We start from the raw sequence: 13,464 nt of genomic DNA, 5'->3' as shown, positions 1-13,464 counted from the left end.
TCAATGTTTGACCACTCTGTCAACAAGCCAAGAAATCACCGTATCACCGAAAGTCGCAAGCGAGGGCGACAAGAGATGGTGCCACAAACATAGAATATCAATTGGGAAGAGGCTGTTGAGCGGTTGAGCGCATAGCGCCTTCTGGCCGGCTGGGCGCCCCCGCTATAGGCGGATACTGGCTTGACTTGTCATAGACCTGTCAGACTTGTCATAGACCTGTCATAACCACGATCATTGATCAACCGGCGGTGGATGCCGGGGTTGCTGGGAAACTTTTTGCTGCGCACAGCGACTGATAGGGCATCTACGATCTACGATCCCCTGTCTTCGGGCATACCCTTTTGATCGCCTCCCTTCTTAAGCTTTGCAGCAACTCCACATTCCTTACAGCCACCCAAAATTTAACACCACGTCATGCCGTCCACCTTGAACCGCCAAAAGTTAGGGGCTCTCTTCACGATATACATCCTCTGCAGCATATACATACGGTACTGAGCGGTCCTTACACATCAAGGATATGACAACCAGCATGTCACCCGTCATCCTTTCGAAGCGGAAGCTCCCCGAATCGCCCCCGGCCGGTCCATCAACGATGTCCACCTCGTCCAACCCGGCTCCGTCCCCAGACGATAACCCCGCAGAGGTGGCCAATGGCGGGGCCGACGGCTTCATCAAGGTGCTCACGCGGGACGAGAAGCGCAAGCTGCGGAAGGTGGAGAAGAATCGGCCTTCATTTGCGTTCGATCTTGGGCAATTCAGACAAGGGCGGAAGATTGGGGTAGCGCACGTGAGGGATCTGGTCTTGTACTTGACAGCGGATGGGCCTAAGCCGAACTGGATCGTACCCGAAGTAAGTCTTCCGTCTTACTCGACTCCCCGTTGCGGGCTCAAGCTGACGTCCACAGCATAAAGCCAATATCACACATACAGTCCTTCTCCTCATCCCTGGTCTTCTCCCCTCCCATCTCGGCCTTGATATACCCCTGGCTACCAACTCCCCCTTCTCCACCTCGCCCGTATACCCCAGCGGAACCGAGAAGCCCCGACCTCCGAGCAGGGTTCCGTACCTCGCCAAGATGTTTGCGTATGGCGTGCCGGTCCGTGCCCCTGGGGACAATCGGCGGATGTTTAGCGTGCTGAGCACATTGTTGAACTCGCCATTACCAGATAGCGTCAGGAAGAAGAAGGAAGAGGAAGATCGGAAAGTTGCTGGTGAGCTCCGCTTCTACATGTCACCTCGCATGGGGAAGAAGCTGATGTCTAGAACTGGCAAAGTCGGACGATGCTCCACCGTTCTTGTACCTCCTCACCCCGAATCAGATGATCGATAATGGCTACCGACTACCGTACTACCTCTCGGCCGGGGACGAGGTGATCATACCGGGCCTGAAGGGCGCGGATGTTCCTGAAGCGCTGGCCAAGCTAGGAGGGGCAGGAGCGGTCAAGGAGACGGATGATTTGATCGAGGGGTTGAAGGTGGAGAGCGCGTTGCCTACGGCAGTGGCTGTGTCGAAGGCGGCAAATGGTGCGAGCGGATCAGGTGGCTGTGTCGAAACGCCAGAAGCGGAGGGTCCACCTGCGGATGGAAAGTACCCGGTCCTGGCCATGGACTGCGAGATGGTGCGCAGCTGTCATATCCGTCAGGGCATCAAGGGAATAGCTGACAATCAGGTCGAAACGTCAAAGGGGAACGAGCTCGCCCGCATCTCCATCGTCGACTATCACACCGGTCTATCCGTCTTTGACGAGCTCGTCCGCCCTCCTGATCCAGTAACCGACTACCGTACCAAATGGTCCGGAATGACCAAAGAACGACTCGCCTCCGCCACTCATACCCTCTCGACCATCCAATTTGCCCTCGTCACATCGTCCTCCGCTCTCATTACACCACATACGATCCTCCTCGGACAATCGCTCGAGTGCGATCTCAACGCGCTCAAGATCCGGCATCCTCTCTGTATTGACACGGCGCTACTCTATAAGCATCCGCGGGGTGCGCCGTATAAGCCGGCGCTGAAGTGGCTGGCGAATAAGTATCTGTCGAGGGAGATACAGAATCATGCGGCGGGGCACGACTCGGAGGAGGACGCGAGGACCTGCGTGGACCTGTTGAAGCTCAAGATGGCGAATGGTGAGCTGAACTTCTCCGTGTCTTTTTTTTACTAGCGAGGAACAGAGCTGACAGAACTCAGGCCCAGACTTTGGGGCATTCACTGATACCACCGAGTCGATCTATGACCGCGTCAATCGGTACAACCCGTCTACCCCTGGCTCGACCTCGTCGATACCTAGCCAAACGACGGCAGCCTGCGATTATACCAACCCAAAATCCGGTCAAGGCGGTCGCGCGACCACCGCTGTAAAGTGCAATAACGACGACGAGATCCTGGATGCTGTGCTGGAGAATGCTCAGAAGCACGATCTGGTATTCGGGCGGTTCATGGAGTTGGCGAACGTGCAGGGATGTGAGTTCCTGTCCGCTGTATCACCGGAACCGAAGCTGACAGAGCAGGGAACGGCGAAATCAACCTACCCGCCGCGGCACCTTCGACTGATCTCGAGACCGAGGCTGCTCCGACCCTCGACCACCTCTCCGCTGCGCTCACTGCGCTCAACGCACGACTCACTCGCCTCCACACCTCCCTCCCCCACAATACCGCGCTCGTTATCATGACGGGCCATGCCGACCCAAAACCCATGCTCCAGCTGGCGGCGAAACGGCAGAAGTGGGAACGCCTAGTCAAGGAGCTGGGGGGCGCAGATGAGATCAAGGGGGAGGATAGGTGGCTGGTCGAGGATGATCGGGAGATGGAGCGGAGGGTGGCGGAGGCGAGGGAAGGGATGGGATTCTTCTGCGTCAAGTAAAACCGAGCCGATTTGGCTTGCTTCCGGACATCTGGGCCAGGGGAGGCTTGTACAGACCTTGTAGCATACACAATGTATATATCAGTATAGTCAGTAGCAGTACGGTTTGTACGAGCACTGTCAGCTTGCTGAACACGGAGCAGTAGCCGGGAATGACCGCGTGTCGTGCAACTTGTTCCGCTCACTCCGTTCACGGTAAGCGAGCCTCCTCGTGTGATCCAATCGCGCTACATCTCTCCCGGAATCTCTAGCTATGGATCTTCGTATCCTGAAACGGGTTGTCTTGCGCGATTGGGTACTGTTCAAGTGTCAGCTTTGAATACCATGCGTCAGGAGAAGCTGACATACATGGGAAGGTGGTTGGTACACGCTCAGCTGGCTTCCAGCCCATTGACTTTCGGATAGGAGGGACGGTCATGACCATTAGTGGGCCTGTGAATATCAGCTCCAACACAGGCAAGTGATATACGCTTTGTCGAGGATTGCAAGGAGGAAGTCGAGAGGAAGGCGATGACATACCGGTGAAGCCGATGACGAGGGAGTAGAAGATGACGGGCGATTCGTGAGCTGCGCGTTGCTATCCTGTCAGCTTATCCTTCTTCCGTCCACATCTGACACTAGTTGTCTTAAGCTAAGACGAAGTTGGCCGCCGAAAGAGGATGGAGACGAAGCCGGAGGGGTCTCCGTCCCGGCTGGTCCCCCACCCTCTCGGCTCCGCCTCAAAGACTTTCGCGGTATGATCCCGGAGCTAGGCGAGCCCTCTACTCACCAGATACCTGTAGGTCGACGCCATGATGCCTATATGCTCGGCTTGTACTGCTAAAGATGATTGATGTGTGCGGTGGATAGCCGTTGCACCCAGAAAGATACCACCCAAATCTGCTCCCGCCCCATTGTTACGTAACTCGATCGGCCCAGCCAGATTTTCCCACCAAAAATTGCTCTGCTTCTCTTGCTCCCTTGCATCAATTCCTTCTACCCCTCCCCTTACTCACCCCATACACCCCTCCTACAGCCATGGCCAAGGGAAAGAACCATGACCGCAAGGCCAACCCCGGCTTTGGCAAGACAAAGTCAAAGTCCGGCTCGACCGCCAATAAGCCCGAGTTCAACATGAAGCGGGTCAAGGGTGGGTCTGCTCTCTGCCTTTGGAATGAGGCTAGTAGCTGATAGCATGCAGGAGAGAATTTCTACCGCGACTCCAAGTCGGCCTCGATGGTCAAGATGTTGAATGGCGGGAAGGCTGTGCGGGACAAGGACGGTGTGATCACCAAGGCGGCGGCGTTCCAGGGTGGTGAGAAGGATTTGAAGCCTGGACGGGTCATGCCTGATCGCAAGTGGTTCGGTGGGTCCACCTTTCCTTGCTGCATTGCCGTCATCAATGGAGGAAGCTGACATGACTAGGAAACACCCGGGTCATCTCTCAAACCGCACTGGACCACTTCCGGACAGCTCTGTCCGCGCAAAAGGCTGACCCCTACTCGGTCCTGCTGAAGCGTAACAAGCTTCCCATGGGTTTGCTGGAGGACGAGAGCAAGACGGATGGCAAGGTATGCTTATATATTTGCGACCGTGCTGGAATGCCAAAGCTTACGGATAGCGCCCACACATTGTCGAGACCGAGCCCTATTCCAACACCTTCGGCCCCAAATCCCAGCGGAAGCGACCACGTCTCGACCTCGGCTCACTCGAGGAGCTCGGTCAGTCCGCCGTCATCCCCGATGGCGAGGACTCGTTCGGTCTGGCCGGACACGACGAGGCATCCACCGCCGACGCCTACCACAATGCCGTCCCCCTCGTCCGTGAAGCCATTTACCATAAGGGTACCTCCCGCCGGATTTGGGGAGAGCTGTACAAGGTGCTCGACTCGTCCGATGTCGTCATCCATGTGCTGGACGCTCGTGACCCGCTCGGCACGAGGTGCAAGCCGGTCGTCGAGTATCTGAGGAAAGAGAAGGCGCACAAGCATTTGGTTTATGTCCTGAACAAGGTGGACTTGGTCCCCACCTGGGTCACTGTGAGTTGCTGTCCAATTCTGCTATCAGTCTGGTACCTGTGTCTGTCCTTCCTACTCTGTCCTCTCCTACCCCCTTCCACCCTACAACCCACACTCCAGTCAGGGCTCTCTGCGCGCTTCGGCACATCTACACGCTCAGAGCCCGTTACGAGAGTGGAAGAGCAAGCGCATCACACCTTCACGCCTCTCCGCCCGTCGTCGCCGTCTTGGCTGTACGATACCAGGAGGTATGGCCGGTCGTTCTGGCCGGTCTGGCGCCGTGGTGCGCGTTGGACTTGATTGAGTTGGGATCCGAGCGGTGCCTCTGTGCGGATTTCGGGTCCCTTAGTTTCGGGTCATACAAATCTAGAATCCAAGCTGATTCCCTTAGGCTCGTTGGGTCAAGCATCTTTCCCTCTCAGCCCCCACCATCGCCTTTCACGCATCCATCAACAACTCTTTCGGTAAAGGAGCGCTCATCCAGCTTCTCCGCCAATTCTCGGTCCTCCACTCGGATAAGAAACAGATCTCGGTCGGTTTCATCGGGTACCCCAATGTCGGAAAGTCCTCCATCATCAATACCCTCAAAAAGAAGAAGGTCTGCACCGTCGCTCCCATTCCCGGAGAGACCAAGATCTGGCAGTACATCACCCTTATGCGCCGGATCTACCTCATCGACTGCCCCGGTGTCGTGCCCGTCTCGGCCCGGGACTCGGACACGGACACCGTGCTCAAGGGTGTTGTGCGGGTGGAGAACCTCGCTACTCCCGCTGAACACATCTCGGCGCTGCTCGAGCGTGTCCGCCCGGAATACATGGAGCGGACGTACGGTCTCGAGAAGGTCGAAGGAGGCTGGCATGGGGAGGATGGGGCAGCCTTGCTCCTGACTTCGCTCGCCCGCAAGTCAGGCAAGTTGATGAAGGGTGGAGAGGCGGATCAGGAGGCTGCGGCCAAGATGATCCTGAATGACTGGATCAGGGGGAAGATTCCATACTTTGTTGCGCCGCCAAGTAGGGAAGGCGAGGGTGTCAGTGGGGAAGAGCCCATCTCGGGCGATACCGAGGGCGAGCGGGAGGTGATGGAGCGCCAGGAGAAGCGGCTGGGCGAGTTGTTGGGCGAGAAGAGGGTCAAGGGGGTATCACAAGGCCTCAAGGGGGTCATCACGAGCGCCAAGTTCGCCGGCGACGATGTAAGGCGGATAGAGGAGGAGGAGATCGGTGTAGAGGATGCAGAGGAGGAGGATGAGGATATGGAGGATGACGATGACGAGGAGGACGGAGAGGAAGAGGAGAGCGAGGAAGAGGAGGCGGGAACAGATGACGATCTCGCATGGGAGGATGTCTTCCCAGACGCCGGTCCATCAAAGATTGAGACTATCTTGTCGAAGGCGACGTCAAAATCCGCCAAGCCCGCCGCTGTCGTCGAGGAGGAGAGCGAGGAGGAGGACGTAGACGAGAACGAGTCAGAGGAAGAAGAGGAGGAAGAGTCTGCGCCCGCCAAGTCGGCGCCCGTCCCATCATCTCGGAAACGCTCTGCTGCCGCTGCGGGTCACGACGACGAGCCTGAGGCCGGCAAGAAGGAGAAGCGGATGACGACCAACAAGAAGAAGGCTACCAACTACTATACTACTGCCGTGAGTCCTCTGACCCCTCCTCCCGTTGCTGTTGAACGTCGAGCTGACCTCCCAGAATGTCAAGAACAGAAATCGGGACAAGGTGGCTGCACCCAAGGCGATGGGCAAGGACAAGTCGGGCACGACGCGGCGGCGATGAGGGGGAGTATTGGCGCTAGTCAGCGGGATCTGGTTTGGGATAGATTGTTGTATGCACATCTTGCTGGTCATGCTCAGAGTCTAGCCTTTGAGACTTACCCTAGCTCACGAGCTGGATTGACTGCAGTGCCGACATTGCTGATTGATCTTGCTTCAGCATCTCGCAAGCACCTACATCCCAATGATATGGACTACAGACTCTGCCTGGTGTCTACCTACCTATATATTTATCTTCTTCTCTCTACTATACAGCTACAATACAACAGTATGAAAGTTCGGGAAAACCAGCTCATCCACCACCGTCTTCCTCAGCGCCTCCACAATAAACCTCTCCACCTTGCCCACATTCCGCAACACATGCACGTCCCCATCCCCGATCTCCGACTCTATCTGGACATTGGGTATAATCCTCTGTCCGACCGGAACAGCCGACGAGGGATCTTCATCCGTTATGCAGATGTGCACCTTGCCCTTCTCGCCCCCGCTCCGCTTGCGCCCGGCCGGCCCGTCGTTTCCCCCAGAATTGGCATACGCGAGGACGAGGTCCGCGTCTATGGTGAGGCCCGTGACGCACAGCTTGAGCGGGAGGGACATGAAGAGCGACGAGGGGTAGTTGACCTGGAGGGAAGTGAGGAGGGTAAGGGTGATATCGGATGCGTGAGCGATGTGAACGTGTAGTTGGAGTGATGGGACGCCGGAGGATGCGCTGTCTGCTGAGGTGGGACGTGGTCCGCCGGGCATCCGGGCGGGCGGGGAGGGAGGGAGAGAATCAGGAGGGGTATGGAGGTGTTGCTGGTGCGTTGCGGCCGAGCGGTTGGGGCGGTACTTCTGCTTCGGAAGCGGGCGGGAAGATTGGGGAAGCGGAGGGGAGAAGAGGGATTGTGATATCGACCGACTGGTAGGGAAGGGCCGATGTTGCCGTTGAGGGGTATACGACTGCCGACGTCCTAGCCTGGCTGATGATGGCCCCCCTCCTCCTCCTCCACCGCCGCCGCCTAGCCCAAACCCCATTCCCACGCCAACAGCAGCAACGCCATACCGCGGGCTCATCCCGCTATACACCGACACGTTCTCGTCCATCTCGTCGTCATAGTACTCGTCCTCCCCCTCCTCTCTCGTCGGACTGAGCATCTCATACTCTTCCTCTTCCTCCTCTATCTCCCCATCTAGCCTACTACCCCGCCGAGGCCGCCCGCCAGCTTTGTACAAATCCGACTCGTATGAGTCAAACGATTGTTCTCTCGTTCCCCTCCCGTTCCAGGCGCCTTCCCCATCTGTATATCCGTCCCCCTCTGCATCGCCCTCGTCATCGTCCTCATCTCCCTCGTCAAAGGCCCGCCAGACATCCCTGACATCTCGAATCTCGACCGACGGTCCAGCTGACCCAAAGTCGAACGCCGCGATGGAGATAGGACCGATGAATGACGGTCGAGATGTGGACGCGAGGTGCGCATTGAGCTTGGTGATGAGATTTGAGGAGAGGGAGGACGACGACGCGCAGGGGGAGGTGAGGAGGGACCAGTCTATGTCCAGCGACATGGCGAGGCGGAAGAGAGAGAGAGAGAAGGGCAAAAAGTGAAAGTCAAATTTCGAGAGTTGTTAATTGTTGACGAGCATCTCATCCGTGCGGACGAGGATGGCCAGGCAGCTGTTAGCTGCTGGTCGCCCCTAGCCCTCGGGGGTGGCACGACGTTGTTTGGCTGCAGCAGCAAAAGTACAGCTGCCCGTGGACAGGCAGCCTACTACCTCTACGCGCTACATGCACAAGATATACACAAGATCGGGTCGTGCCCAAACCACCCTCTCCGCTCACGAAGTGGGAGCCACCGCATCCTCAATCCCCCAACCCAGCAGCAGATTATCGATCAACCTCGTCTTCCCTACCCATGCTGCTCCCGCAACAACCACCTCCCTGCCCAGCTCCAGTCTCCCTCGCACAGGCTCAAACGTATGCCGATCAAAGACCTCGATATAGTCCATCCGTAGCTCCACCGGGCTGCCGGAATCGAGGATCCGCTGTTGTTCGTCCAGTATCACTTGAGTAGCGGCTGAGATCATCTCTTCGCCGCTGATCTCCGCGGAGTCGGTAGATATGGATGAGAAGAGGAGTTGGGCGGCGGAAAGTGCGCGATGCAGGATAGGAGCGATGTCGCGTTCGGGTGCGGAGAGGTAGGCGTTTCGGGAGGAGAGGGCGAGGTGGTCGTGCGGGTCGCGTGTGGTGGGGAGAATGTGGAGATTCTCGGGTAGCGGATGGGCGAGGAGGAGGTCAGTCAGCACTGAAGCATCAGGTAGAACATTGTTTGGGGCGAATTAGCCAGCTCAAACTTACTGATCTTGAGGAGGAGCGCCTGCTGAATGTCCTTTTGGCCAAAGTAAGCGTGATCAGGCTGTTCAGTCAGCTTTGATCTGTGGTCTTCACCAGCAGAGCCACGTCAGCTCACTTCGACCGCGTTGAATAGCTTCGTACAGACCGTTGCAACTCCCTTGAAGAACTGGGCTGGCGCATTCAGCCTCGGCCAAGCCATGATTACAAGTCGTCACAGACTGGCGACAGGACTCACGTCTGGAAGCACCCTCCATGACATCCCCCCATCCCTTAACATCCACCTCGACCCCCCTCTTCTTGCTCAAATCCTGCAGATCCCCTTTCAAGGGATACATTGTCTCCGGCCCGGGCGCAAAGACCACCAGATTGCCCAATCCCTTCGGGACCTCTTCTTCTGGCAAGATAGGCGGTAAGAGCGTGCCCTCGTCTCTCGCTTTTGACTTGGCACCCTTGACTGGGCGAGGTATGACTGGCGGTTCCGTTTCTTCTGTGACAGGAGCGGGGCGGAAGGAGTCATTCTCGGACACACCGAGACCGCGGAGCATCCCGCTACCGCTCGAGCCGGAATGGACTGGGAGGAGGGTGCGGAGGAGGTCGAGGTCTCGTTCGAGGGTGCGGGGGTATGCCGCCAGGTCTTCCGTCGGGGCGAACTGACATCGGTCAGCTTCCTGCGCAATGGGATGGGCGTCAGAGGAATAGCTTACTTGCATCGGATTGACAAACAAAGTCATCACTGTGAACGGATGCTTGGATAGCGAGGCCTTCACTGGAGAGTCAGCTTTATACCCTAGCGAGGTCGCAGCGCGAGGACGGCGCAGCTCACCGAGGTCTAGATGTCCTTGATGCAAGGCTCCCATCTGACTCATCAGCTACTTTTCTCGCGATCCGGACGTGTGTGGCGACAGATAGATGGGTGGCTCTCCAGCAGCTCGTGATAGCAGGATGAGGAGACATACAGTCGGCACAACCCCCACTTCCAATCCTTGATCCCTCACCATCCGCCTCCACCTTCTCAGTTGGGCCAGCGACCGGATCACCGGGATATGCGCCGGCTGGGAAGAGGACGTCGCGCCGAAGCTATTGGAAGCATATTTGCAGAAAGCGAAGTGCACCCGAGGGGAGCGGTGGGGAAGGGACGGGCGACGAGAGACAGATTGAAGCGAGGGAACGACAGACCGGGAGCTGCTCGCGATGGCATTGGCGCGAGAGGACACTAAGAGCGCGCGTGGAAGAGCAGTCATGATGTCAGCGTGGTGGATGCTGCAGGGATCGCCAAGGCTGACCAAGACAGGTTGAGAGACAGTCGAGGAATGCGGAGTTTGGATTTTGGCCTGATAAGCGAAGCCGCCCATATTGCCTGTATCACTCCTTGAGTAGGCCTTTGCGACCAAAGAGCCCTTCCTCTACCTCATTCCACACACTCTTAGTCATTGCAAGCCACGGATGATGTCCGATGGGCTCCCAAGGACTGCATGGGCTGATCAACAAGGTGATATAGGGCAAAATAGCTATAATTGTATGGCGCTATACACATTGGAGCACTCCCTGACCTTCTCCTACCCTCATCTCCCCCTCTTGATCTTTCCCAGCCCATTCCACCCCTCCCTCGCGACCAGCCACAATGCCGTCACGCACACCACGTCCTTCACCGCCTCCTCCGACAGGCTGACCTCCTTCTTCGCCTTCTCGACGTGCACTCCGCTCCCCGCCACCTGCGCCAGACAGATCGTCTCGAGCCGACTCGGCAGCTTGAGCTGACCGACGACCTTAGGATGGTGTGGCGCCGGAGTGAGTGTACCGAGGACCTGACGCTGCCCTGTGCGCTTGACGACGAGGGAGCATGTCCATGGTGTCTCCGAGTCCTCGGGGTCTGAATCGTCCTCCTCGGCCGTCTGGTAGATGATGGAGCTATCGTCGGGGATGGTAGGCTCAGCTTTGTGAGGCGATAGGGAGGATGCGGCCGATATACGCCGAGTAGGCTGGGGACGGGCCGAGAGGGTGGGCGTACCGGGAAGAGGAGCAGCGAGGGGTGCATCCCGCATAGACGCCCGGGCAGAGGGTGAGTCCATGCCCGGCGCGGTAGATGGAGGCCGGGAGTGGCCCTTTGACGCGAAGGAGGATCGCCGACTGCGCGGAGTGACGGTGACGGCCGGACCTCGCGCCTTGGTCCACTCAAACATGACCTCATCTTCCGCCTCGACGCCCGTACCGCCCTGCATCGACACCCCGTTCGCTACCGCCTCGACGAGATTGGCCGCCCAGCCGTCCGTATTGCGCTTGCACCACTTCTTGACCGTCCACGAGTACGCGACCGGCCGATTTGAAGCTTGAGCGTTCCGAGGAGTGGAAAAGGCGAGTGGGGCAGAGTCTGGCGGGGCGAGACTGTCGGACGGGAGAGCAGCCGCCGATGCTCGTCGCGCAATGACGCTGGGTGAACACCCGAACGTAGGTGGTCCGACTGCAACGCCGTGGTCTGCCCCTCCGTCCTTAGACCCTCCCCTTGCCATACTTGACGAAGAGGGGAAAGCGCCAGTATTGGGTGTGGGACTTGGGCCGGGAACCAAGCCTTGCCCGCCCTCCTTATCCCCCGCATTCTTCTTCTTAAAAGCTCCCCCGATCTTGCCAAAGAATCGCTTGGCGCTCGCTCCGCCCTCTTGAATGGTTTCTGGCCGAAGAATGTCGATACTGGTCCGGACGCGACCGTCATCCGCGAGTCGTGTCGAGGTGGGGGATATGGGGAAGGTGAGGGAGTGCATGGACATGGGGCGGGAGCGTGATTCCTCCAAGGTAGCGCCGGGAGGGAAAAGGGTGGATGAGTTGGCGGCGACTTGCCAGATCTCAGTAGGCTCGAGAATACCAACATCAACGATGTCGATGTTCCGTTTGCCGAACTATCCGTCAGCTTCAGCCTTTGGTAAAGCCTGGCTAGACTCACCTTGGCTACCTTCGCATCCGTTCCAGCGTCCGTGACCACCGACGCATGCATGACGTTATGAACGTTCAGGTTAAACATGGGCTGGATCCGCTTCTGGCCAGAGGCTGAGTTCATCGACAGCGGGATGCTGCTGCTTGAGCTCTTCCGACTGTTGATCCGCCGCAGAACCGTCCCATTTGTACCGGCTGACAGCGTGGCTGATGGGAGTGGGGAGGGATCGTCTTCTGATGGTGGGGTATCTGAGCGCCGCTCGAGACCTTCGATGGGCTTGGATGACGAGCCATTGATCACTGGCCCGAGCGTGATACGTGATCCGGCAGAGGCTGGAGGTGTAGATGGACCGCCGAGACGAGGAAAGTAGGGCTCGACGGATGCCGATGGGGTACGAGGGCCAGTATGGCTGGTACCGGTCGAGTCAGACCGCCCGCGGCCACCTTTCCCGACGACAAGTTGGATTTGGAGGTTGAGTGCGTTTTTAGAGTTGGTGGGAGGAGGCTTGACGATGATGTATGACTGCGTCTATGAGCCTCCAGTCCCCTCAAGCAGAAAAGGGCCTGACTCACGTCCATGGGAACCTTCTTCTTCTTCTCCCGCTTGGGCCTTTCATCCGCCTGGATACTCACACCTTGCGCATTGCTCTTCCTCCGCCCATCCTCGCCATCAAACGAGTCTGATGATGATGTGTCCGACTTGAGACTCGCCCCCCGGTTGGCAAGAGATGATGGCCCCGGTCCGGCTTCACCCAACCTCTCCTCATCGTTCGGTCCTTTTGGTGGATCCGAGAAGAGGTTGAGGGGGTTGAAAGAGCTTCCGACGCTCTTGAGGTCGTTGAATGTCGGGAGGAATGGCATGGCGAGGTGAAGGAATGAAGGTAGATGAAGGGAGGCGAGATAGATGGGACGCGTCTCGACAAGATTTGGTAGGCTGACTGCCGGTGGCTGGTGGGACGATGAATATTTTGCCGAAAGGGGTCCGTGTGATGCGGAATGTGTATCTTGTGGAGTGTATGTGGATCAAAGTGGAAGAAGGGAGAGCTTATGCAAGGAGGAAGGAGGGGGGAAGGGAGGCTGGACGGGCGAGGAAGTCCTTTGTGCCTGTCAACGGGGAGGACAAGGTGAGCTCGGCCTCCGATGGCCTTGCCGAGGACCGCCGTTGTCGCCGAGTAAGAGCTTTCTTGCTCTTCGCTATGCTATGGACGACGATGCGAAGGGCACATGGCGATGGGGACAGGTGGAGCGAGGTTGATGCTAGCCTGCTTGCGAAACGTGCCCGAGGGCGATGTGACGCTGTGAGAGGAGCGGAATGTTTTCACCGAGTCGGCCGCGTCGCGTTGTTACGAGTAAGGTTTGGATGACGAGGTGGTGGATGGCGGCAGGAACGTAGTGCACAGCTCGCACTCGAGAGGGCAAGGTATAAAGTGGAGGCAAGGCAAGGAATTGAGTATAGTCAATAACTCTGCATGCCTGTCTTTGCTTGCCTGCTCGCCTCCTTCTCTTTCTCGCAGCATGTCTTGCTTGTTCTTACGATCTTACGACACGCTTTAGGTCGCTTTTTCCGTCGGGAGCCGAACG

General features: G+C 57.8%; 6 protein-coding genes across 6 annotated transcripts; 2 read left to right on the top strand and 4 right to left on the bottom strand.

Annotated features, from left to right (window-relative positions):
- Positions 1 to 592: 592 nt before the first annotated feature.
- MKK02DRAFT_36737 (uncharacterized protein) lies at positions 593 to 2,865 on the top strand (the record flags this gene model as incomplete). The annotated part of the gene is made up of 6 exons (XM_053089486.1): positions 593 to 850; positions 906 to 1,212; positions 1,265 to 1,620; positions 1,672 to 2,131; positions 2,193 to 2,465; positions 2,513 to 2,865. 6 exons carry the CDS (start codon positions 593 to 595, stop codon positions 2,863 to 2,865), a joined length of 2,007 nt encoding a protein of 668 aa, XP_052945303.1.
- Positions 2,866 to 3,116: 251 nt separating this feature from the next.
- On the bottom strand, positions 3,117 to 3,658 carry MKK02DRAFT_44215 (uncharacterized protein; the record flags this gene model as incomplete). Its single annotated transcript, XM_053092835.1, has 4 exons — positions 3,117 to 3,163; positions 3,214 to 3,297; positions 3,385 to 3,442; positions 3,635 to 3,658. The coding sequence occupies 4 exons, from the start codon at positions 3,656 to 3,658 to the stop codon at positions 3,117 to 3,119; spliced, it is 213 nt and encodes a 70-aa protein (XP_052945302.1).
- Positions 3,659 to 3,882: 224 nt separating this feature from the next.
- Positions 3,883 to 6,633, top strand: MKK02DRAFT_27382 (NUC091 domain-containing protein; the record flags this gene model as incomplete). Its single annotated transcript, XM_053087336.1, has 7 exons — positions 3,883 to 3,994; positions 4,046 to 4,210; positions 4,270 to 4,415; positions 4,466 to 4,882; positions 5,253 to 6,216; positions 6,313 to 6,494; positions 6,550 to 6,633. The coding sequence occupies 7 exons, from the start codon at positions 3,883 to 3,885 to the stop codon at positions 6,631 to 6,633; spliced, it is 2,070 nt and encodes a 689-aa protein (XP_052945301.1).
- Positions 6,634 to 6,884: 251 nt separating this feature from the next.
- On the bottom strand, positions 6,885 to 8,171 carry MKK02DRAFT_44213 (putative mitochondrion organization and biogenesis-related protein; the record flags this gene model as incomplete). The annotated part of the gene is made up of 1 exon (XM_053092834.1): positions 6,885 to 8,171. One exon carries the CDS (start codon positions 8,169 to 8,171, stop codon positions 6,885 to 6,887), a length of 1,287 nt encoding a protein of 428 aa, XP_052945300.1.
- Positions 8,172 to 8,441: 270 nt separating this feature from the next.
- Positions 8,442 to 10,199, bottom strand: MKK02DRAFT_44212 (putative PAN6 Pantoate-beta-alanine ligase; the record flags this gene model as incomplete). Its single annotated transcript, XM_053092833.1, has 7 exons — positions 8,442 to 8,908; positions 8,962 to 9,019; positions 9,074 to 9,129; positions 9,194 to 9,608; positions 9,663 to 9,724; positions 9,782 to 9,815; positions 9,915 to 10,199. 7 exons carry the CDS (start codon positions 10,197 to 10,199, stop codon positions 8,442 to 8,444), a joined length of 1,377 nt encoding a protein of 458 aa, XP_052945299.1.
- A 321-nt stretch (positions 10,200 to 10,520) lies between these two features.
- On the bottom strand, positions 10,521 to 12,744 carry MKK02DRAFT_32924 (uncharacterized protein; the record flags this gene model as incomplete). Its single annotated transcript, XM_053088603.1, has 3 exons — positions 10,521 to 11,849; positions 11,894 to 12,406; positions 12,457 to 12,744. 3 exons carry the CDS (start codon positions 12,742 to 12,744, stop codon positions 10,521 to 10,523), a joined length of 2,130 nt encoding a protein of 709 aa, XP_052945298.1.
- Between the last annotated feature and the right edge of the window lie 720 nt (positions 12,745 to 13,464).

This window comes from Dioszegia hungarica, assembly GCF_025882075.1.
Source record: "Dioszegia hungarica strain PDD-24b-2 chromosome Unknown MKK02contig_8, whole genome shotgun sequence".
Lineage (NCBI taxonomy): Eukaryota > Fungi > Basidiomycota > Tremellomycetes > Tremellales > Bulleribasidiaceae > Dioszegia > Dioszegia hungarica.
The sequence above is the reverse complement of the archived record's forward strand: the minus strand, read 5'-3'. Positions and strand labels throughout refer to the sequence as shown.